We start from the raw sequence: 24,202 nt of genomic DNA, 5'->3' as shown, positions 1-24,202 counted from the left end.
CTCACTAAGCGAAACCATGGCAAACATATGCAATGGTGATTGAGCTCCAGATACGGGTGCATGTTATGTAGCGTGAGGGACTTTGAATCCTACTTTAAGTGCAAATCTCAATGCGACCTTAACTATGGAGTCACCACCAATGCCCTAATAGGTAGGGGTGTGTGTGTGTGTGCGTGTATCAATTATATTTATGGCACTGATCTAGCGAAAGTATTGATGGACCTACTTAACTTTAAACATGTGACTAGCTTTGTTGAAGTCAGTAGGAGTCCAGTAAGTTGCATGCTTCAAGTTAAGTGCTTGCTTCAGCACTTTGCTGGATGGGGGGGCCCCAGGAAGTCTATTTTAGAAGGAGATGTAACCCAAATGTCCAGAAAACTTGCAGTCATGGAAAGCTTATCGGTATCAGCAGGGTGCGCCTTGAAAATGTGACAGCCATGCAGGAAAGTACAAGATAACGCTCATTCTTTATCTGGCACTAGTTCCAGACTCAGTAACTGGGTGGATGCTTTGGGTTACAAACCACCAGCCTCCCTCTCAGGCTATTCTGTGCTGCTAGGCAGGAAGCCGGGACGCTGCTGGAGTGTTTGAGGGCTGCTACCACGCCCCGCTGCCCCTGCCTCCCCCCAAGCACTGCCACAGAGGGGCACTGAATTCTGCCTCAGAGGGCTTGAGGCCTGTTTCTCATGCTAAAGGGCAACTTCTGCTCTTCAGTCCACAGCAGGAGTGACCGAAGCTCCTTAAAAGGTGGGGGCGGTATCAGCACCCAAACCGTGGCCCCGCCCCCCATGTCCCCTTCCCCCCTGAAGCCCCACCCTCGCACCGCCTCTTCCCCCAAGACCCCACCCCCTGCGTGCTTAGCTCCGCCCCTCCCCCCATTGTTTGCCTTTACAGCTGGTAAAAAGTGATGGAGCCATGGCTCCTGGTCCCCCTTGTTCCAGCGCGCTTGGCCCACAGGCGCAGGTCTCACTGGTGTCAGTGGCAGACACCCTGCTAGGCTGAGAGCAGCGTTTGGTCTCTCATGTGGAGCAACAGCCACCCCTGGCCGGACGGGCAAGAAAATCCCTGTGCCCCAATGGGACTGAGGGGCTTGTGCTGCCCTCTGCACGGGGTGAATGTCACCCTTGCTTTCACACAACAGCAGGCGGCTGTCCAGGCAGGGAGGCACAGGGCATCCAAAATGAAGAGATGAGCGTCAACAACAACCAGCTATTGTCCCTCAGGAACAACTGGAGACAACACTTAATACTCCAATGTCTGGATAATTTGCCCTCAGGGGAAATCTCCCCCTGCAAATCTACTGATTTCTAGCCATGCTCTCTGTCTATTGCTGCAGCGGGCTCCTCAGTACCTGCGGCGTTCCACCCAAGAGGCATTTGCTCTTCCCTAGTGGGTGACGTGATTCCAGTGTACGTTGTAATGGAGTCTGCAAAGCACCTTCTAGGATCCTTTGGGATGGAAGGACCTGAGTGTGTATCTGTGACCGTTGTTATTGTGACAGGTGAACCGGGGACTGGATTGGAGCTCAGGTGGCCTGGGCTCTCGTCTCTTCTGCTTGAGACCTTGGGCAAGTTACTTCCCCTCTCTGCGCCCCTTGTTCCTCTCCCACACTTGCTCTGACTTGTCAAAGTAGTTGGCAAGATTTTCAGGGTAAGGACGGTCTCTCACTTGGTGGACATGCAGCGCCTCGCACAGTGGAGCTCCAATCTCATGTGCTTAATAGTATTAACACTGGGAACTGTAGGACGACGCAAAATGTATTTTAGCTGATCGGTGATGTTTGGCGAGCCCTTTGGCTCTTTGAAAGCGATGCACAGATTTCAGTTCATAGTCTGAGTCCAGGAGAAACACAGACCTTCCACTTCCGTGGTAGTAAATTCAGGAAGGCATCTAGGGGCATAATTAGCCGTTTATTAAATGGCAAGTAATCCCACAATTCACGGTAGTGTTCAGGGCGACCTCCAGATAACCCCCTGGCCATCCCGTCCGGGAGCACCCTGCTTCTACTGATGCAAAGATGCAGAACTAGCTGCCAAAGCTGGTGTCAGACCTGACACAGCTTTGTTATTTTAAAGCAAGGTGCAGATGGCAGCTGATGCAATCCAGCAACATGGCGGGAGGTGGTAGATTGTGTGTGACTAGTTTGCATTGTATTTCGGCTGTATGGGTAGAGGAGTCTCTCCTTTTATATCACATCGTTACACTCCAACGGTACGTCCCTCGGGACACAATTGTACGTGGGATTTGGGCCTAAGGGGCTTTAAAGAAACAGAAGACAAACTCCATTTTCTGGTAAATAATAGAGTGGCGTGACCGGCCAGCTAACCGTACTCGCTTCAGAGCCTGGGGGAATTGCCAGGCTGGCCGCAGGGGCAGGTCACAGGGAGCACTTTTATGAGCTGGGAAGCTCTTTGTGCGGGTGGGGGACTTCCCGTGTAACCACAAAGGAAATCAACACCAAGCCATCCGAGCGATGCTTGGACAGGGGAGGGGGAGGAGGGAAAGCTGCCTTGAACGCTTCTGCTACTGCTTTTTATTTTGCTTTAGAGCAGCCGCCCTTGAGATACCGGTGTGAGCAGAGCCTTTCCCTGCAAAGATCATGCTGTTACTCAAGGGATATTGATTTATGAAGAGGCTGTCAACATAAGGTGCCCCCATCTTTCACACGCAAGGCTTCCCACCGGGCCAGCCATGGTAGCACCAGCAAAACGTTTATTGCCATTTGCATTATGGCAGCACCGAGATGCCTCAGGGTCCCCCGTTGCCCTAGGTGCTATAAATACATCCCTGCCTCCAAGACCTCACCATCTAAATAGACAAGACAACAATCCTTCCTTTATCTCCGTTTTGCAGATAGAGAAACTAAGGTCATGGTCACGCAAGGAGTCTGGGTAGAGCCTGGAATCGAACCCAGATTCCCTCAGTTGATATCCAATACCTTAGCTACAAGACCATCTAGTCTCTTGAATGTGCCACCAATTCATCGTGAGCAGCTACAGTAAGGGAGAGCCTGTTACAGTTGGCTTCATAAATAACGGGTTCATTATTTTTCTGTTTTCCTTTCAGAAACCCACGATGTCCACCCTGAAGCTCTCAGGCTAGGAATCTGCCTTGGGACGTGCCGCTGCCCCCTTTAAACCTGGCTGCCCCAGCCCAGAATGGCTTTGTGCCTCAGCCAAGTTTTCAACAAAGACAAAACCTTTCGCCCCCGTAAGAAATTCGAGCCCGGCACCCAGCGGTTTGAGCTGTACAAGAAAGCCCAGGCCTCTCTCAAATCTGGGCTGGATCTAAAGACTGTGGTCCAGTTGCCACCTGGGGAGAATATCAATGACTGGATAGCGGTGCACGTGGTTGACTTCTTCAACAGGATAAACCTTATCTATGGGACGATGTCGGAGTTCTGCACCGAGAAGAGCTGCCCCATCATGTCCGGTGGGCTCAAATACGAATACAGGTGGCAGGATGATCACAAGTACAAGAGGCCGACCAAGCTATCGGCACCCCAGTACATGTGTATGCTGATGGAATGGATCGAGATGCTCATTAACAATGAAGACATCTTTCCTACCAGGATCGGTAAGTGGGCTGTAGTTCTTACATTCAGATAACAACTATTGTGATCATCTCATTTGGCCTCCTGCATAACACAGGCCATAGAACTTCACCCAGGGATTCCCACATCCAGCCCCAATGGCTTGTGGTTAGTCATAGACTCTAAGGCCAGAAGGGACCATCATGATCATCTAGTCTGACCTGCACATCGCAGGCCACAAAACCTCAACCACCCACTCCTGTAATAGACCCCTAGCCTCTGGTTGAGTTACTGAACTCCTCAAATCATGATTTAAAGACTTCAAGCTACAGAGAATCCACCATTTACACTAGTTTAAACCTGAAAGTGACCCATGCCCCATGCTGCAGAGAGAGGCGAAACCCCCCTAGAGTCTCTGCCAATCAGAGCTGGGAGGAAATTCCTTCCTGGTCCGAAATTTGGCAATCGGTTAGACCCTGAGCATGTGGGCAAGACCCACTAGTGAGATACCTGGGAAAGAATTCTCCCCCTCTTGTGTCCCATCATCGGCCATTGGAGATATCGGCTGCTAGCAGTCACAGATCAGCTATATGCCCTTGTAGGCAACCTCCTCATACCATCCCCTCCATAAACTTATTAGGCTCAGTCTTGAAACACAGGATATCTTTTAGCTAATCACCCTGTCATGATGTAAAGACTCCAGGGGATGGAGAATCTAGCACATCACCAGTAACATGTTTCCATGGATAATTACTTTCTCTGTTAAAGAAGTTTTGCATCTTCTTTTTAACAGTCATTGGAAAGGCAAAGGAAAATATGCCAGCTCTGTCCTGCAACCAGCTTAATGAAGTGACACTATGAACTCAGTGTGTTGAATCCTTTCTCCCTACATTTGGTGCTTTTGTGGACGTGAGGGACTCCTTAGCACTCGTTAAAGCCAAGCAGGGTGTGGGGAGTGGTGCTACTCGAGCTTCCTGTACGTAGCTGTGACGATGCACTTCCACCCCTGACCTATGACATTCCCTGCTGTTCCTCTCCTAGGTTACCTGTGGCCTACAAGGACATGTGGCTTTTTCAATGAGGACAGATCTCCACTAGGAACTGGCCCACCACAAACAGTTGTTCTTATAACCTAACCCAGTTTCCAGAGGGAAAAAGTTTGTGAACTAACCCTCTTTATTGCCCATCCTGCAGATTTAATCCTCGTTACCCCTGTGGGTAACTATGGTGTTAATATCACACATGCTAATTAGGTTCATCTGCCTTCTTTGGGGAGATCGGGGATTGGAGTTTACTGGGTTCGCTGATCGGTATCAGCGATTCATTATTTGGTCTGATGGACACATACCAGCAATCCTGTTTCCATACAGATGGCTCTTGCTCTTTTCAGCGTCTTCATGGAGCACCCGGATTCCATAAATAAACTTCCCCCTAGATAGCAGTCGGTCCTCTCCGTGGTTCAGTTGTATTGAACCCAGCTGCCAAGCCCACATGGCGCTCTTGGAAGCGGTTCCTTTTCTGATGAAGTGAGCAACGCTTGATTTTTATTTTTAATTTTTTGTTTCCTCCTCCTCCAAAGGGAAGCTTTAAGAATCTTAAGACATAGTGATCAGCCTTCCAGTGAAACGCAGCCCTTGGCGCGTCTTCCTCACCATTACTGCTTTCTAGAGGGTCATGGGCTTGTGAATCTGAATCCAGTCACTGCAGTTGAGGGTTCCTATTTTAGTTACCTTGGTGGGAAAGCCATAGGAATCTGGGATGGAAAAGACCAGTGCGGGATTATTGAACGAAATCCTCAGCTGGTGTTGAGTGGCACAGCTCCAGTGACATCCTCATATTCTCCAGTCCGATTCCCAATGACTTAACTGATGGGGCTTCCATTTCTTCATTTGGGAGACTGTTCCACACTTTAGGGGCACGACTGGCAGATGCTTAAATTGATGGAGCCTGTCTTGGTAACTTAACGCAATGCACGCTAATGCAAGGCGGTGCATCCAGGCTCAATGCATATGCGTGGACAGTGGCTGTGCCTCTCAGCTGGCCTTGCACTCCCATGTGTTGGGCACTTTGGTTTCTGAGCATGCATCCAATGAGTCTCAGCACTGCTGCAAACTCTGGCGTGCTGGGTGCAATGTCACAGAGCATGCTGGGGGAACTTGTTTGCCACCTGGAGGATTATGGAAGGAAAGGCCCAAACTGACACTACAAGAAGGATGTGGAAAAAATGGAAAGGGTCCAGTGGAGGGCAACAAAAATGATTAGGGGGCTGGAGCACATGACTTATGAGGAGAGGCTGAGGGAACTGACTGGGATTGTTTAGTCTGCAGAAGAGAAGAATGAAGGGGGATTTGATAGCTGCTTTCAACTACCTGAAAGGGGGTTCCAAAGAGGATGGATCTAGACTGATCTCAGTGGTGGCAGATGACAGAACAAGAAGCAATGGTCTCAAGTTGCAGGGCAGGAGGGCTAGGTTGGATATTAGGAAACACTATTTCACTAGGACGGTGGTGAAGCACTGGAATGGGTTACCTAGGGAGGTGGTTGAATCCCCTTCCTTAGAGGTTTTTAAGGCCCGGCATTACAAAGCCCTGGCTGGGATGATTTAGTTGGGGATTGGTCCTGCTTTGAGCAGGGGGTTGGACTAGATGACCTCCTGAGGTCCCTTCTAACCGTGATATTCTATGATTCTGTGAAGTGATGGTGCAGGACAATATTAACTGGCAGGTGGCTCCCAGCCAGGATCACTGTTTGGCTGAAGAGGCTAGGCAGAGGATAAGATGGGCTACCTTTTGAGAAGATTCTGGAGGATTGTGGGATAGCACTGGAGGACTAGCTTGCATTCATTGTTGAATCATAGCACCGCCTCATATTCACACACAACCGAGCTACATGTGATTCGGCCTAACCTGGGATTGATCAACACTTTAAATAGAGAGAGTTCTGTGTCAGAGGGAACAGCTGATCTCTCCCTCCAGCTAAAAATGCTCGTCTAGATGCCCCTGGCTGTTGTTTGGATGTTCTGGAGGCAGCTGCTCCTGCTGCTTCCCTGAATGAGGGGATAAAAGCCCTCGCAGCTTGAACCTCTCGACTGCTGTTTGGGATTGCTGAGCTCTCTGGCGCTTGGACAATGCTACTGTTGCCAAGGGGGTAAAGTGAGGGTAGCAGAGAGAACTGAGGGTCTCCTGCTCGCCCAGTACAGCCCCCTGAGTGAAAGGAGAATCTCCATTGGCCTATACTGGGCTGGGGCCGAGGGGTTCGGAGTGTGGGTTCTGGGCTGAGCCTGGGGCAGGGTGCTGGGGTGCAGGAGAGAGTGCAGGGTGCAAGCTCTGGGAGGGAGTTGGGGTGCTGGAGGAGGCTCAGGGCTGGGAGAGGGGGTTGGGGTGCAGGAGGAGCTGAGGGGTGCAGGGGCCAGCCAGGCAGGCTTACCCCGGGCAGCTCCTGGTCAGCGGCGCAGTGGGGCTAAGGCAGGCCCCCTGCCTGCCCTGACCCTGCACTGCTCCCAGAAGTGGCTGGCACATCCCTGCCATGTGCGCTCCCCAAATGCTGACTCCGCAGCTCCCATGGGCCGGGAACTGTGGCCAATGGAGCCGTGGGGACGGAGCTGGCCTTAGCCCCACTGTGCTACTGTCTGAGGAGCTACTCAAGGTAAGGGGGGCCAGGGTGCTCCGCGCGCTGCTCCCGGAAGCAGCCAGCATGTCCCTGAGGCCCCTGGGAGGGGGGCCACAGGGCTCCGCATGCTGCTCCTGCCTGTAGGCACTGCCCCCGCAGCTCCCATTGGCCACAGTTCCCGGCCAATGGGAACTGCGGAGTCGGTGCTCGGGGCGTGAGCAGCACGCATAGACCACTGCCCTCCCCTGCAGAGGCTGCAGGGATGTCCCAACCATGGCGCAGGGCCAGAGCAGGCAGGGAGCCTGCCTTAGCCCCGCTGCACCGCCGGACTGTTAGCGGCGTAAAATCTCCTGGTTTGGCTTCAGTGGCCTCTGGGAGATAGAGCCCGATTCCGCTAGACTCCCAGTGAAACCAGGAGGGTTGGCAGCCCTACCGTCAGCGAGGCCATCAGCTGGCCCGAGCAGCAGCACAACCCCCAAGCTGCTGGCGGGCTGGAGCAGCTGCCTGAGCCCCGGGCCACTGGTCCGCCAAAGCCACCCCTGGCCCCCGCCAAGCTCCAGGCCCCTGGCCAGAGCTGAGTCCTCGCTGCTCTGGGGCAGAGCGGGGGACAGGGCCTCAGGGCGGCGCATGGGTAGGGCCACAGCCTGGGTTAGAGGAGGCTTAGCCTGCCCCGACCTTTGATACCTGCCGCCCTTGCCAACGGGCGTCTTCTTAAGCCCAGCGGCAGCATTAGGCTAACGGCTGCTGGAAGCATTCACCCCCTGTGGTTAGTACCGGGCCTGCTTGTTCTCAGCCTCATCCCGCTCTGGATCCAGCCTTGCCTTACTCCAGCTAACCCAGCTCTGTGTCTGGTCTCCTTACCCTGCCGACTGACTTCTACTCCAGCCGCTAGACCTGACTGCTGCCATCACAGGCTCTGGTAACCTGACGTTCAGAAGTGCTGATCAGCCAGCAGTGCCTTCCAGCCCTGGGTGCTTGGCCTTTCGAACAATCAGGCTGTTTATTTAGATGCCTAAATGTGGATTTAGGAGCCTAACTTTCAGCTCCCATTATCGCAAACCTTCAGCTGGGCTCTCCAGCTCTTCCTTTATCGCAAAATATCTAGCTAGCTTTTGTTCGTCATCTGTGTGGCTTCTGCGTGAGCTCGGTAGCAGCAGCGAAGTCTCTAATGGACTACAGGGCGTCTCTGGCACATCTCTCTTCTTGGGGCTAAAACTCTGCTTGGTGGTAGGGTTGCTGGGTGACTTACAGTTTCAGGTTCTTGTATTTTATTTTGGGAGTGCAGGAGGGTGTTGGGCCAGAGCGGGTCTGTTGCAAGGCAGGTTAAAGCTGGTCATCGAGTTTTGTGGCTGATCTTGGTAGTTTTAAAAATTCGGTTTTTGTTCTGATTCAAAATGAAAGTCAAAAACATCAAAATTCTCAGTGGAAAGACAAAGTCCTGGGGTCCCCAACCCTGGGGCAGCCCACCTGGCTGCCCCCGCTGCAGCCACAGATGCTGGAAACATAGGGGGAGCAATGAACCCGAGCAGCCAGGCTCCTGGGGTCTTAGCTCCGTCAGTCTGCCAGGCGGGCTACCGAGGAGCCAGGTGGGTCATCCGACAGGATCCTGCCTGGCAGACGGGGCTCTGTAGCAGCCCTGTCTATGTTCCACCATAGCTTCATCAAATTATCTCTGCAAAACAGTTCTATCTACGTGAATTGGCCAATTCCGATGATACATTTCATTAGGGTTTTCTCAACCAGCTTCTCTGACCACTTATTTTTTTTGCTTCCCAAAAGCTTTTCCTGTGACAGTCATCCCAGAACCACTCTGTACTGGACCGTTCCTGGGTTTTTTTCAGTGGTCCAGTTGCCAGCTATTTTCCACCTGCACCACCGTGTCCTAGTCAGTGCCGCAGAAGCATATGCCATTCTGCAGAAATCCGCTGGGGTTCAGGGAGAGTTATTGACAGACCTCCAGGAAGAGACACAATGTTCTCACATTCAGAACCCCTCTCCGGAGCCTCACAAACAGAGCCGAGGAACTGGCTGTGGTGGTTTGTGGACGTTCTTTCTGGCTGAGAGTAAGAAAATATGGGTCCGTATCCATTGAGCCCTGTGAGGTGGGACAACACTGGACTTACTGTGATGCCTGCAAAACATTTGTCTCTGCTGGAGCAGCCATGGCTGCTGTTGAGCCCGAAACTGTGAAACGGCTCCTGGATGAATTTATTTGCTCGGTCTGTCGGGATTACTTTACAGACCCGGTGATTACAAACTGTGGCCATAACTTCTGCCGAGACTGTATCAATCAGTGCTGGGACAAGTGTGAAGACATCTCCTGTCCTGAGTGCAGGGGAGCATGTTCGGAGAGAGAGCTAGTCCCCAATGTGCAGTTGGGAAGTGCTGCCCAAAAGGCCAAACGGCTGTATTCAGCAGCCCCAGGAAGACCAGCAACAGACGATGGAGTAAAAAAAAAACCACTGGACTTAAACAGCCCCTTAGCTCAAGCCTGAGTCAGCTGGCACGGGCCAGCCGCAGGTGTCTAATTGCAGAGGAGACATACGCTGAAAGGATGGAGCCTTTCACAGTCACACGCCATTGTCAATACTTCCCCAGTTAATTACTCTGACGAGCTGAGGTTAATCACTTTGTAGCTTTGGCATTTCAGAAGATGGAGCTGCCTGTGCGAAAGGGAAATGCCACATTTATTTGTTTCTTATGAGGGCTCTTCCTTTTTATGAACTCAACAGTAGAACGAGTTTGGGTGAGAGTGACAAGGCCGGGGCCGTGGAGCCAGTCGAGGGAATGAAAGCACATAAACAAAAGAAGATGCTCAATGTGTTCTGCAAAGAACCAGACCTTGTAGGGCTGAGGGATACACTGGGAATGGATCAAGGGGGTGTGGAGGGAAGGCTGAGACTACAGCTTGTCAAAAATTGGGGCGGGGGGAATCTGCAGACTTCAGAGATGTTAAAGCCAGGAGGGACAATCACGATCATCTAGCCTGACCTCCTCTATCACACAGGCCATAAAATCTGCAAAAATGCCTGCATCAAGCCCATCGCTTCTGTTGGAGCATATCGGGGCCAGTGGATTGGCTTTAGGGTTAGCATTAGGAGCGGCCCGAGGGTCCAGGAGCCAACTACCAGAAATCAGGCCTGCTTGGAACACCATAGACGAACCAGAGGGCCGGGATCATGAGTCAGTTACCAAGACTCCAGACACCGGGAGGTCAGGATCAGAAGGCAGGACCAGGCAAACAGCAGACCAGTGGTTCATGGCAGACTGAACTAGACAGACAACCTCCTCGTTCCTTCTCTGGCTTAAATAGGGGCTGCAGCCCAATCAGGAGCTTGTCCAATCAGAGCAGAGGGGTGGGGCTTGTGCCCTGGTTGGGCTTCACGGGCCCCGTCCCAGCTGCTGACTGAGCCGCCAGTGGAGGATTGGAGTGTGATGAAATCCGGGTCCCTGTTGGGAGTTGAGACCCCTGGGGCCTGACAGCTATAGCGGAGCATCCAGAAAGAAACCAGTTTTGGCTTAAAGACGTCAAGTGAGGGAGAACCCATCACAGCCCGACGTGAGCTGTTACAATGGTTAATTCCCCTCACGCTTAAATATTTGCACCCGATTCCTAGTCTGAATTCGTCTGGCGGCCGCTCTCCACCAGTGGGTCTGGTTACCGGGTTTTCCCCTGCTGCGTTAATGAGCTGTCTGTTATCGGCGGCCTGTTCCCTGGGGAGGTGCCTGGAGACTGTGATCGTCACCTCTTCGCCGTCTCCTGGTTAAAGTAACTAGGGGTTGTATCCCTTGTCGTTTGTGTAGGCTGAGCTCGTCGCACAGCCCGGGGCTCTTTGCATCCCTCCATTTCTGCCCCCTCCACAGGCTCCCTGTGGCCACCCCCTCTCCTTGCAGTGCCCCCCATCTCCCCTCTGCCAGGGGTTCTGTGTACCCCCCTCCTTGCAATGTCCCCCATTCTCCCCCACCCCCATACCAGCGGCTGTGTGCACACCCCATGCTGTCCATTCCCTTTCCCAGCAGGGGCGCTGCGTGAACCCTTATTACCCTCTTCCCTCCATTGAGAGGGGCTGTGTGGGCCTACCTTCCTCCCTCCCTGCACACCAGGGGTTCCCACCGTTCCCCAACAGCAGGGTCCCCCATTCTCCACTCACCTTCCCAGAGCTGGGTGCACTTCCCCCCGCCCTCCCCAATTCTTCTTCTTGCTTCTTAACACACAGAGTGACTAGTTTGCAAACGGCCCCCGGACTGTAAAACGTTCCTGCGATTCAGGACAACGAAGGAGTAGAGCCGCCTCTGTTTGAGGGTAAATCACATGCAGACAGAAGGGCAAAACTCATCCCATGAATCACTGGCTACAGAGAATTAAGCCCCACTCCAGAAATTCCTCTTTGGACTCAGCGCCTGGGCAGCTGAACGGTGGAGTCCCACGAAGATTTGACATGTCGTATGATTCCCGTGGCAGCGTTATTGTCATGGGGCTCCATCCTTATGGATTCTACTCGCTCAGGCAACGCTCTGAGCTGAGGCGGATACTGACTAGAGGAGGTGGGTGCTGGTGTCTCATTCTCTCTCATGTTGGTCCCGCATGCTTCCCTTCCCCGCGTGATATTGCCATGTGCAGTGGAACTCCCCACGGGCGCGTAATCTCTCCTGCTCTCTGGCAAGGGCTGACCGACCGCTGACAAACGGAGCTTTTCTCAGAAACGTTGTTTGCGGTTCTCCTCTGCCGTCCGAGTCCTCCAAAAATCACAAACGCCGAGGCAGGGCGCAGTTCAGCAGGCTAGTCAGGCGGCTGTATTGACAGGCAGGAAAGAGATTTGCTGCTCCACAAAGCAACGCACTCTGTGCAGCTGGGGGTGGAAAATTGTTCCTCCTGGCTGGGGGAAAGCAGATGGAAATTAGCCCGGAGGGTTGGCTCAAGGTTTCATTGACTCATTTGGTTTTTAGGGCCGGGTACTCAGCTGATGTCCATCTGCAGAGCTGCTTTGGCTTGAGTGGAGCTGCGCGGATATACACTAGTGCAGGATCTGGCTGTTCATGTTAGCGCTGTAGCAGCTAGGACAGGTCGCTGGGGAGCTCAGACTCTGAGTCTGTATGGCAGCCCTAGACTTTCAAAGGGCCAGATTTTGCTACCCTTAGGCCCTCGCTCTCTGAGCAGTCCCACTGGCTCCCATGGAGGAAAGGGTCTGTTCAGCGTCAGTGAGCGTAGCCGAATCTGGCCCTGGATTTGCGGGTGCAGTTATGGTGGGTTAGACTGTCGCAGCCCTGCCGTGCCCAGGTAGGGAACTAAGGTCTCTTCCCCTTCCTCGGCCTTGCTGAGAGTGAGACTCCAGCCTGGAGAGGGGAGAGCAGGAGTTATGTATCTGAGTGGCTGCTGGGTGTGGGTGTGGGGGGACATGGATTGTGAAAGGCCTGAGCTCCACCACTCGTCCTTAGTCCCTGACCAGTTTAACTGATGGGGTGCATGGCAGGGGGATGCGCTACTCCATTAAAAGGGAGGAATTAACTTACTCCCTCTCCAGTGCAAGGGGGAGCAGGTGAGGAATTGTGACTTGGGCTCCCAGCTCCTTCACTTCTCTGCAGCACCGCCCCGTGCGCGGGACGGGATGGTACCGTTACAGCCCAGCCCTCTGAGCACCAAGGGCCAACTCCCGTCAGGCCAAGCTTCCCAACCACGAGCAAGATCTTGACGAGGGGGCACCTTGCCATGGGTTGACCTGCAGGTATGCCCTGGGCCAGCACTTCCACCTAAAGAGAATGCAGAATGGTTGGTGCCACCATGCTGGGAGGGGTGGGGGGGTGGCTCTGCAATGGGGGATGCAGGAACCACACTGATTGGAGTCCCTGAGGGGAAACGGGGACATTGCCCCATCCGATCAGTATAGCCCCAGAGGCTAATGTGTAGGATGAATCCGGGAAATAGCCTCCCCCCCACTAAGTCAGGGGAGCAGCTCCCCAGACGCTACCTCCACCGGCCGCTTGGTGAGGGGCAGAGAGGAAAATCCACATAGCAGTGGGTCCCCTGGTTGTTGGTGGGTGGGGAGCACCCGCCGGAGCTCAGATCCACTCGGCCAGGGGCCCCACACCCCTCCTGCTGCCGGGGTGCCCTCAGGGGCTGCGGAAGCACAGGCAGGGTTTGCCCCTCAGCAGCAGTGTCAAAGGAGCGAGGCTGCGGAGGGGTGGTGATCAGTGCATGTGACCCTTCTGTTATCTTCCGCGAGGAGACCTTGCGCCTCTGGTAGCCGGGAAGGACTTTACCGCCCACTGCTCAGCTCGTATCTTATCCCAGCGGAGGAGCTTTTCTGTGGGTCTGAGGGGAATGCTGAGCAAGGCTGAGGCGTTGCTAGACTGAGGCCTGGCTGATCTGCTGTGCCCGCTCACGGGTGGCTTCCTGTCCCAGAGATGGTTGCTGTCACACAGTGCTGTGAGACATTCACACACAGGAATTAGTATCGTTTGCATTGTGGTAGCACCTATGAGCACAGTTCATGGAACAGGATCCAATTGTGCTAGGGCCTGTACAAACTGAACAAAAAGACACACTCCCCTCCCCCCCAAAGAGTTTATAATCCAAGAGTAAGACAAGAGGCAACAGATGGATGCAGACAGACAGGAACAATGAGACAGTAGGGGCCGGGGTATCCGCATGCCAGCTGCCTTAGGGTGACCAGGCAGCAAATGTGACAAATCGGGACAGGGGTGGGGGGTAATAGGAGCCTATAAAGAAAAAGACCCAAAAATCGGGACTGTCCCTATAAAATCAGGACATCTGGTCACTCTCAGCTGCCTAACCCTTGTGGAGGTGTTTGTAGGCCTCACAGAATTATGTTATGTAGAAGCTTGGATTACTAAGGCCAGTGGTGGTGGGATCAGTTTAAAGGCTCAAGACTTGGCTACACACACACACACACACACACCTTGTACTGATGTACTATGCCAATATTGTTAAAGCTGTACAACTACCCTAATGTGGAGGCGGTTATACCAGTATAAAGAGCCTCATGCTGGAATGACTCGTTCCTTTATGGGAAGAGGAATAAGCTATACTGGTAGCAGGACCTTTACATTGGTCTAACTGCGGCCAGACTAGGGGTTGTACTGATCCAACTGTATCCATAGAAAATCAGACCCTTCACCGACATAGTGACGCCAGCACAAAACCTGCGTCGATCAGGCCTAAAGCTTGTAAAAGAGCGCTGAGCACCCTTTTAAATTCTGTCGGTGAAACTAACAAGCTTTGTTCATAGTTAAGCATCTATGTGAAGGTCTTTCTTTCTAAACACAATCTGGGCCTTCCGTGCCCTTTCCCAAAGAACACAAGTAGCAAAACAAAACTATTGGATACTTTCCCAATAATAAAGGGGGAAAAAACCCATTTGGACGCAGCGTGATGCGATTGTAAAACCAGCCAGCTGAGAAAACAAGGAGGGTTTTTTTTTTTGTCTTTTCCCATCTCCTTCCAAAATTAACACCATGTATAGTTTGCAGCTGCTGTCCTGCCATTAATTTGAAGTGGTTTTTAAAAATAAAAGACTTAAAGAGGAAGGGGCCGTTCTGTTAACAATAAGCTGCCAAAACGGGATTTAATAATCATAATAATTAATTAATAATAATTCATTGTATTAATACTGTTGACGTGAATTAGTCCTTTCTACAATTTCATGGGACTGATTAGTAATGAAAGAATGCAGTTAGCTGGCACTAGTGGTACATAGGCAGACTCCTGGCAAGGAAGATACAAAGAGTGCTTAGAATTCTGTTTCCATAATTGTGTATGCGTTTGGATTTCTCTCATTTTAATGTCTTTCCCCACATTGTCCCACATGGTTTCTGTGTTTTGAAGCAATCAGTGCAGTGTGTGGCAAACACATCTCCTTGAGCGTTTAAAGCACAACCCTAGGGAGGTTTCAAGTAAAACGTCCCAGTAAAGTTAAAATTAAGGTGCTAAACCATTGTATGGCTGCAAGTCGCTCCTAACACCAGGGTCCTGGCCAAATATCAATTAAGGTAATTAAATTCTGAGTACTTGTATCCTTCCCAGGGTTTCCGATGGATACAGTTCTCTTCACTCCGTGGCCTCACTTATTGTTGTAGTGTTCCTGAGTGCTGCTAAGCCGTTGCTAAGCTCCACCTCAGATATGGCTGCGTTTCTGTAGAGGGGAACATGATTCTTCTAGTGTAGATTGTCCAGTTACGTTGTGAAGTTTGGAAAGTGTTTTGGAATCAAAGTCACTATATCTGAGGGCTTGTCCTCCAAAGCGAATTAAATTAAGGCAACCTTAATTCTGTATCAGTGTCCACACAGGGATTTATTGTGGTTTAATAAATCCCTTTTAAAAGTTCATTTGGATTCATTTTCTTGGGTAGAGTAGCCCTGAGTTGCTCACTCTAGTCAAAACAAATCCTATCACGTAGGATTATGGCAGCACCATCGTGTGTCATTTTAACTGTGATAGGGCAACCATTCAGAAGGTTTTGTTCTGTATCAGGACTCTGGTTAACACAGTGACAAAAGCAGCAGGCCTGGATTTTAGAATTAGTCACCGTCTTTGTGGCTGGAATTATAATAATGGATTGCTGTTATTTACATTTGCACCTAGAGGTCACAACCAAGATCGGGGCCTCACTGGGCGAGATAAGAGGGGGCCCATTACTGCTCTGCTCCATAACGTGATGCCTCTCCAATAAGCAACCCCGTTCCTCATTGACAGCCAACCTCATTCCCCCGCTCCAGTGTCCTCAGTCGTGATTTAAAGCTGAGTGTCTGGAAGGGCAGGGTCGGTGCTCTGGGAATCTCTGGAAGCCAGTTTAGCTCTTTTTCAGAAGGGTCTGATTGGAGCTGGGGAAGGAGTTTAATGTCTCAGCGATGGCTAATGAGCCGTCAGTGAGGCAATTTTATCCGTGCAGCGAAGATCAGCTGAAGGGAAAGCCTGTTAAGCATCACGCAAGCCTGCCTGACACCGGATTTGTTATAGCTGAATGGCCCTGTGTGCCTCTGGCTCGAGAAATCGTCCCCTTGTCTTCTACCGGGAAGGCTCCTCTTTCTTCTAATGAGGATGGAGAGAGAGGGAGGCTCATTTAGCTCCAGATGTCCCTGCCCCCGTGGCAAACGACGCTCCATCATTCTAGGGAGCAGCTCGGTTAAGAGGATGGCTCGAGGAGCAGACAGGCGAGTTATTTATGCAGCTCCATAAGGGTTAGAGGAGATGTGGCTCAACGTGGAACATGCCTGGTGTTGGTGTTTTGGTCTCACCGGGGTGCAGTGGCTGCCAGGGCACTGGCTCGGTATCCGAAAGAACATCCATCCAATTTAGATTCAGGGCAAGGGGAAATTCAGTTTCCCCCAGCTCCTTGCTGGTGGGAGAAAAGAGGCGAGGTTGGCCCCTGTTGCTTTGGAACTTGCCGCTTTCCGATGCTGAGCTGCGGGTAGGAGCAGCAGGGTGCTAAGAAGCCTTCAGGGCTTTGAAAATTCACAGCAGCACATAAAGAGAGAGGGGTGGAAGCTTATCAGATTTCCACCCCACTTCCTGCCCAGAGGAAGGCTTTTTAATCATCTTGCAGGCCACCATGCTGAGTAGGCCCTGCGTACCACAAACAGACAGAGTGCCTCTTTCTTTTTAAATACTTTGGCACGGTCTGTGTTAAGACTTGCTTCTGAGCATGATGGGGATATACTTTCTCCTATATCTGGTGCAATTGCCGGGCGAAGCTAAGATTCTAGAATGACATATCCATGCTTCAGGTCATTTCCTGGCCATCTTGGGGGTCAGGAAGGAATTACTACCTCCCATTCACTGGTGTGTTGTGCTTACTTTCCCTTTCATCCAAAGCAGGGTGGCAGCAGGAATCTGGACTCGATGGGCTGGGATAGCAAATTTTGTATTATGATGATGAGCCCTCTCCCTAGGATGGGGTATCGTTCTTCAGATCTTATAAAGGCTGATGTGGCAGCTTATGCAGCCGTGTGATGGGATGTAGCGGTGGATGAGAACGGACAACATACTGACATGTCAGAGGAGAGCGTGACGTGGAGATTCACGTTCAGTTAGCTGAACGTCAAGCCCGTGCTCAGGGGTCTCTGCCAAATCCGGTTTGTCCGAACTGCCTGATGTCACCGTGTCTGATCACTTGGAAACCTTTCTGCCTTATTCACCCCAGCTGCCTGTCAACGTCCCCCGCACACTCCAAATCAAAGGCAATACCCACTCCAGTGCCACATGGGCATGTGTGGGCTTGTGTGTGTGTTCCTGGGGAATCATAACACTGTGACACCATGTGGCAGAAATGTGGAATAGCCTATCAGTCTTGGGCTGTGGTAACTGGAGCTGATGAATTTGGCGCATGGGAGTTCATGCAAACATTTTTTCCCCCCGTTTTTGTCTCGTTGGGCATTCATCCCTCCAGAGGGCTGGGCATTGAGCTCCACGGAACTAGCACAGGCATAGTGATCAGTGGAAGAACAGTCTTGTAGAAAGCGATGGCAGAGCAATATCAATTCTTGGCCATGTGATCTTTTAAAGAGAAGGTTGGGAGTGAGCCCACAGGAGGTGACTCTGGCTGGGAAGACAGCGTCTCTGCGTTCTCAGTAGTGAACTCCTCCATCTCCTGGTCTGAACAGGGAACTTCCATTCCCTACCGATCGCTGGCTTGGTGTCACAAAGCACTTGAGAATCTGCCCTCTCTAAATTGCCCCTTGCCCAGAGAGAATTCTTTGGTGACATAGCTGGGTGGCATCTCCCTTGCCCCGGTGCATTAGGTATTCTCATGGAGAAAGGGGTGCGGCCAGATTGTCTCTACACCCCAGTGGTACCCAGCTGCTGGAATGTGCCCTCAGAGCTGTTGGCAGCCAGATGTAAGTTAGAGCAGCCCCGAGGCTGCTCTAAGGCACTCATAAGTCTGAACTGGTTCCTGGCCAGCCCTGGAACCCAGAGTGGTGTAAAGCTACCTTTCCCACTCCCCTTGGTCCTGCCCCAAGTGTAAACTCAGCCAGAGCAAAGACTCTAGTCCTCTGACAATACTAGCTCTGGGAAACAGAGTTTATTTCCCACCCCAGCCCCGCAACCTGCTTTTACAATGTGCTCCGATTTTATAAGCAGCGCCCCACTGGTGGTTTGCAGCATAAACTAAAACTGGCCAGTTGGATCAAGTTTCTTCCTTGCTTCTTGTTTTGGTCGGAAAAGGGATCAGGGAAGCAGGATGCGTAACCAACACTAGGTCACAAACACAGAGCTGCAGCATTCGCTGCTTCCTTCACAACAGCCCCTTGCTGAGTCCTTGGTAGTGTTATGAACACCATGCATCTCTGAAGACCCCCTGGAGAGCAGAGGGTATTTCCCAGTGGTAATGCCGAAAACACACACTCGTTAAACATCACTGACCGTGATGGAGCCTCTTTATTAAGGGGAGCGTTGCTGGCTGCTGCTTCGTTGTTTTCCAGCCTGATCTTAGTCCGCCGGGGCCATGATGTTCTGTCTTCCCTCTGTACGCGGGAACAGCAGCTCTGCCTCCAGGTGAGCTGCTCATCTCAAATATTTAGGGCTTTTACTTGATCAAATCAAGGGCTTGATCCAGTCAGTGGAAGACTCCAACAGCCTGATGAAAAGGTGGCTGGACAACAAACTATTGTCATTTTAAAGCATGCAGCCAGCTTTAATAACGCGCGCCTCTCATAGGAATTTGGGAGGATTCATTAGCTAATGTCTGTTAAGAGCTTTGATGGTTGTTATTGTTACTGATAATTATTTGTATTACAGTAGCACCTATGGGGTCCAATCAGGGCTCAAGGCTCCATTGTGCTAGGCATTGTGCACACCTTCCATGAAAAGACAGCCACTGGGCTAAAGAAATTACAGTCTAAGACCCCGAGCCGGCAAGCACTTACGCACATGCTTAACTTTATGCCCTGTGGGTGGAGTTGGCGGCATTTTTTTTTTTTTACTGAAAAACGTTCCCATTGGAAAACGTGGCTTTGCCAAGATTGGAATTTTCTGCTGGAAAAATGTTGATTGGATGAAATTTCCCAGTTGGGAGAATCAAAACAAAGACCTGCATTTTGAATGGCCACTTGAAAACGAAGCCAAAACATTTCGCGTCGACATTTTGTAAAATTTTTGTTTGCGTCTAAAATGTGGTAATTTGCCATGTTGATCTTTCCAATTACAAACCCTCTTTGGGTCTTTTTTCACATAACAACATTTTTGGCTCCTTTTGACATTTAATTCCGATTCAGAATGAAAAGTCATTTCAAAACTTCCCACAAAAGAAATATTCTGTTTCTTGAACAGCTCTTAACTGTGGTCCTGATCCAAAAGCCACGGTGGGTCTTCCCAGTGACTTCCGTGGAGCTTCTCACAGGGCATAAAACTAGACCTTGTTCTTGTAAAGACTCGCAAATATGCTTAAGGGTTGGATTAGAGACAACAGTTGGACACTGCAAGCGGATGGGAGAAGTGCCAGGAAATGGTAAAATGACGCTCGTCATTGCAATAAATAGTGAGGTGGACTGCTCCATATTGTTACTGTGATGATGATGTATCAAGCCTTTTAAATGTTACTTGTTTGGAAACTGTCAAATGCTTAAATGCTGAAAATGGCTTTTGCTTCCACCTTGCAGGGGTCCCCTTCCCCAAGAACTTCCAGCAGGTGTGTACCAAGATCCTCACCCGCCTCTTCCGAGTCTTCGTCCACGTCTACATCCATCACTTCGATAGTATCATCAGCATGGGCGCCGAGGCCCATGTCAACACCTGCTACAAGCACTTTTACTACTTCATCAAAGAGTTCAGCCTCATTGACCACCGGGAGCTGGAGCCTTTGGTAAGAAGTTGCTTACTTCACATGGGGGTGAAATTCACCTCTCTGCAGAGAGAGAGCACGAGGCCTATTCCCCCAACAAAATCCTTGTCCTCACCTTAATGGCCCTTTGCCATTGAACCCTGCTCTTCGTTTCCAATGTATTATTTTCACATTGATGTACTGCCAGCAGTACCTACCTTGATCACCCTCTTCTCCATTTTTTCCCATGAGCACCTCCATGCTTTTTCCCTTATGCTTAGAAAGAACTCACCAAACCACCACCTGATCCTCTTTTTAAGTCATTCCTTAAACCCTGCCTCCACCACAGCACCCAAAAAATACCTCCTGGTATCAATTGGGTTGGTGACCATGTGGCTACTGAGACCGCCCTGGCTCCTAACCTGTGCAAACACACCTCTCCATACTGTTGCCTTGCCCTCACCCATGCTTGCATGTCTGTTTATTCACCTGTTGTCCATATCCAAGCTTGTGAGCCCTCCTGGGACAGGGTCTCTGATTGTACAACGCCTCGTTTAACAGGGCCCTGACCCCTGGCTGGGGGCCTTGCATGCTACCACAATCACAACAATAACTTAGGTCAGCCCACCTGGTTGGACGCCAGCCATGGTGACAGAAAGATGAGTGCAAAGCGCTTATGAAATAAAAATCCAATCCGCAGCTACAAAACGGGGAATAATTGGTTAGGTAGTAGTACTGTCGAAAAGGATCTGGGGGTTACAGTGGATGACAAATTGAATATGAATCAACAGCGTGATGCAGTTGCAAAAATGGCTGATATGTATCATTCTGGGGTATATTAGCAGGCGTGTTTCATGTATGACGCTGGAGGTAATTGTCCTGCTCTACTCAGCACTGGTGAGACCTCGGCTGGAATACTGTGTCCAATTCTGGGTGCCACACTCGAGGACAAATTGGAGAGAGTCCACAGGAGAGCAACCAAAATGATCAAAGGGTTAGAAAACCTGAGCTCTATGAGGAAACAAAAAAAAATCTGGGCATGTTGCTTCCTGTGGAAAGAAGACTGATGGGGGATCTGATGAAAGTCTTCAAATATGTTAAGGGCCAATATAAGGAGGTCAATTGTTTTCTATATCCACTAAAGGTAGGACAAGAAGTAATGGGCTTAATCTGCAGCAAGAGAGATTTAGGTGAGATATTAGGAAAAATTTGCTAACTCTAAGGGGAGTTAAGCTCTGGAACAGGTTTCCAAGGGAGGTGGTGGAATCCCCAACACTGGAGATTGTCCAACCTGTACTTAAAAAACACCTGTCAGGAATGGTCTAGTTTTATTTGGTCCTGCCACAGTGCAGGGCACTAGATTTGATGACCTCTTGAAGTCCCTTCCAGCCCGACACGTCTATGATTTTGTGGATGCGGAGAATTGTGATGACATGAAGGGTCATTTGAATGGAGAGGGCTCCACATGAGCACAGAGTTCCTCCTTCGCAGATCTGATTGCAGGTTCAGGGCCTATCCATGCCTTTAACTCCACTGTCCTCCCCCACTGCCCGGCTGTGAGAGACATTATCTCCTGACCCGATCAGGCTTCTTCCTGCCTCTGAGCACGGCACAGTGTCCTTGTAGTGCCCCATGGCTGATGCAAGGGAGTGACAGAAAATCTAGGTCTGTGGAAGTTTGGGGAGAGGTGGGGAAGAAACCTCTCCATGTCCTTAATTAACTATCCTGCCTCATCACTGTGATTCTGACTCAGGTTATGGTAGCTCAGCTGGCCAAAGAGCACTCAGGTTCATGTGACGTCCCTATCAATAGTTTAAGATGAACTAATTCTGATCTAATGGCCTGGAGCTCTGGCAAGTAGCACCTCAGCCTGATTAGCTCCTCTTCCTAATGGCACTAATCATGATGAGCTTGTTCAGTATTGATGAGCTGCATCTCAGTAACTATTCCATCCCATTGTGGTTCATGCTGGATTGATTCCCGGCTAGTCGAATGCATGAGTGTCACGTGGCTGGAATGGGGGCCTGAAGATGCACAAAGGATTTCAAAGCAGATAGCTTATTTGCCAGAAGGGGTGACTGATGGGGTCCACAGAGGCCACGAGAGACTGAGCTGCTTGGTACAATGATGCCGGTGTTCATCTGAAGGCGAACAGGCTGGATTCATCCTTGGTGTAACTTCATCTTCCTTGGCTCTTGGTGTGTCTCTTAATTGGCGTCCAACAGACCCAACCATCCTTGATAGCTCGCGTGCTCAGCAGATGGGCTTGCTCTGTGGGTGACCACCTGGGGGCCAAGGCAATGGCTCAGTCTTAGGTCAAATACTCTGACTCAGTGATTCAAACCCCAGCAAGGCAAGTTCTTCTTCTGAGTCAGAGAAAGTGAGTTCTGGGGTGCATAGACCGCAGGCTGCCGTGACCACGCAGAGGTTAACAGGTAGGCCAGCTCTCTCGGCTAAGGAGAGGCTCCTTCAGCGGAAGAACGGCCGGAAGTCGGACCTCCAGAGAAAGAGAATCAGAAACTGAGAGTCTGGAAGAGGGTTACAGGAGCGGTGGACCGGGAAGCAGCAAAAGATTGCGAGGAGCCAGTCCCTGCTGCCTAATGCAGGGTCCCTTGGAACCCAGAGGAGTGAGCAGGCCTGGCTGGGGTCTCCTACCATCCGCCAGCCAAGGGGATAGTAAAACCTCTTGGAGCCAAGGGGTCTGGAGTCTATGGGGGCTGGGATTATTGCCTCTTTGCTGGGGGGGACTGGGCTCCTGGTCTGTCGGACATTTTACTGCCCCTCAAGGGGAGAGGCTATAGACAACTCAGCTGGAGTCCTAAGAGGAAGCCACCCTGCCCAGGGCCAGATGACTGACGGTGGGGGGAGAGAAACTGAGGCAGTGGCCGTGGCATCACGCACAGCTGTGAGAGGGCGCTGACTGCCAAAGGCACCCCGGACCTCTGTGCAATTCACTCACTTTCAGAAGTGATGGAAAATCAAGGTCTCATCTGCTTGTGTGTGGTCCATAAATAGCTCAGGGTACTTCTCCTGTGAGCAGGGGGATCTGCCCTGGGTTCCTTCTCCAAAACTGCCCTCCCCCGGACCGTGTGCTGGCCGGCCGCTGCTCTAGTCTGCCCCAGAGATGGCTGCATTTTGCCAGGGTGGTGTGTAGAAGGCCAAATCACTCAGTAAGATCTAGCTAGTCGTTTTTGTAAAGTGCTTTTCTCTGCTATACACGTAAAAAATATGGCTTGTTAGTGCAGCCAAGACTCCAACCGGAATCCCATGGGCTGGAGGTAGCAGCTGAGCCCCCGTGTGCATCCAAACAGCCTCCCGCTGGCAGAGACAGCGGGAGCCGTGCTAAGCGGGTCTCATCTGGGAGCTGCTCTTTTCTGCCTCTGGCCCCAAACACTATTAAAGACCAGGAAGCTGAAGAGGATGAGAGAGAAAAAAACTGTTGCTATAATAAACCACTTCCCCTCCCTAATGCTCTTTCCTTTAAGACACAATAAGTGGAAGTTTCAGTGCTAACATCCTCACACTGTTTCAATAAGTCACGGGTCTTTGTTTATTTGTTTGCGGGGGGTGGGGGTTTGCTGGCCATGTCCTGATGTGAATTGTAAGAATGAGAAAATAATATTTTGTACCTAAATCGCCCCTTTTAGCAAAGGACCTCAGTGCACTTTAGCAAGATGAATGAACTTATCTTGTTTGTCAGAAGGGGGAAACTGAGGCACAGGTAGACTAAGTGACTTGCTTGAGGTCAAACTGCAAGTCAGTAGCAGGGCCTGGAACAGAACTTTCAGGGTCCCACTCTAACCACTAGTCTACAGTGCCCCTGCTCCACACAGGAGACCGTTAGTCGTCTGGTCTGACCCGTATAACACAGGGCAGATTCTTGCCCCTAGCCGTGGTGATAGGGATTTCTTTCGTGCACCCTTTCATGAAGCTCCTCTCTAGATATTTGTTGTTGTTGTTCATTTGGAATATACACCTATAACACCTTCCTCCAATCCAGGCCGGCTGCTGCTTCCCAAATCCAGCTTCCGTTTGTGCGAGGCCAGTGCGAGCCCATTGGCAGTTAGACTAATGCCCGTTTTCTCACCCGCCGGAGAATGTTACACTGAAAATCAATGTAGAAGCAGCTGGGATGGCCAATTTGTGTGCAGCCTTGACAGCTGCTGACTCTGTTTCGGGTCGTAGACTCAGTCAGTCCTTTTAAGTGGCGAATTGGGGAATGTAAGATCTGCAGAGAGTGGCTGCCTCAGAGACCTTCTTGCCCTGCTCCTGCTCCCTCAGCCAAAC

General features: G+C 51.1%; 1 protein-coding gene across 6 annotated transcripts in view; it reads left to right on the top strand.

Annotated features, from left to right (window-relative positions):
* Positions 1–24,202, top strand: part of MOB3C (MOB kinase activator 3C) — a 54,907-nt gene that overhangs the window by 19,011 nt on the left and 11,694 nt on the right. For 4 of the 6 annotated variants that reach the window (XM_045028946.1, XM_045028943.1, XM_045028947.1 and 1 more), the window contains exons 2-3: positions 3,067–3,576; positions 19,755–19,957. In XM_045028946.1, coding sequence (XP_044884881.1) covers positions 3,159–3,576; positions 19,755–19,957 — 621 coding nt within the window. In that variant the 5' untranslated portion in view covers positions 3,067–3,158. Of the gene's footprint in view, positions 1–3,066; positions 3,577–8,920; positions 9,615–19,754; positions 19,958–24,202 lie in introns of those variants that run through there. The other 2 variants (XM_045028949.1, XM_045028948.1) reach the window with 2 other exon arrangements.

Source organism: Mauremys mutica, chromosome 8 (assembly GCF_020497125.1).
Source record: "Mauremys mutica isolate MM-2020 ecotype Southern chromosome 8, ASM2049712v1, whole genome shotgun sequence".
Taxonomy (NCBI): Eukaryota; Metazoa; Chordata; order Testudines; family Geoemydidae; genus Mauremys; species Mauremys mutica.
Note: the sequence above shows the minus strand (reverse complement) of the source record. Positions and strands in the feature narration are given on the sequence as shown.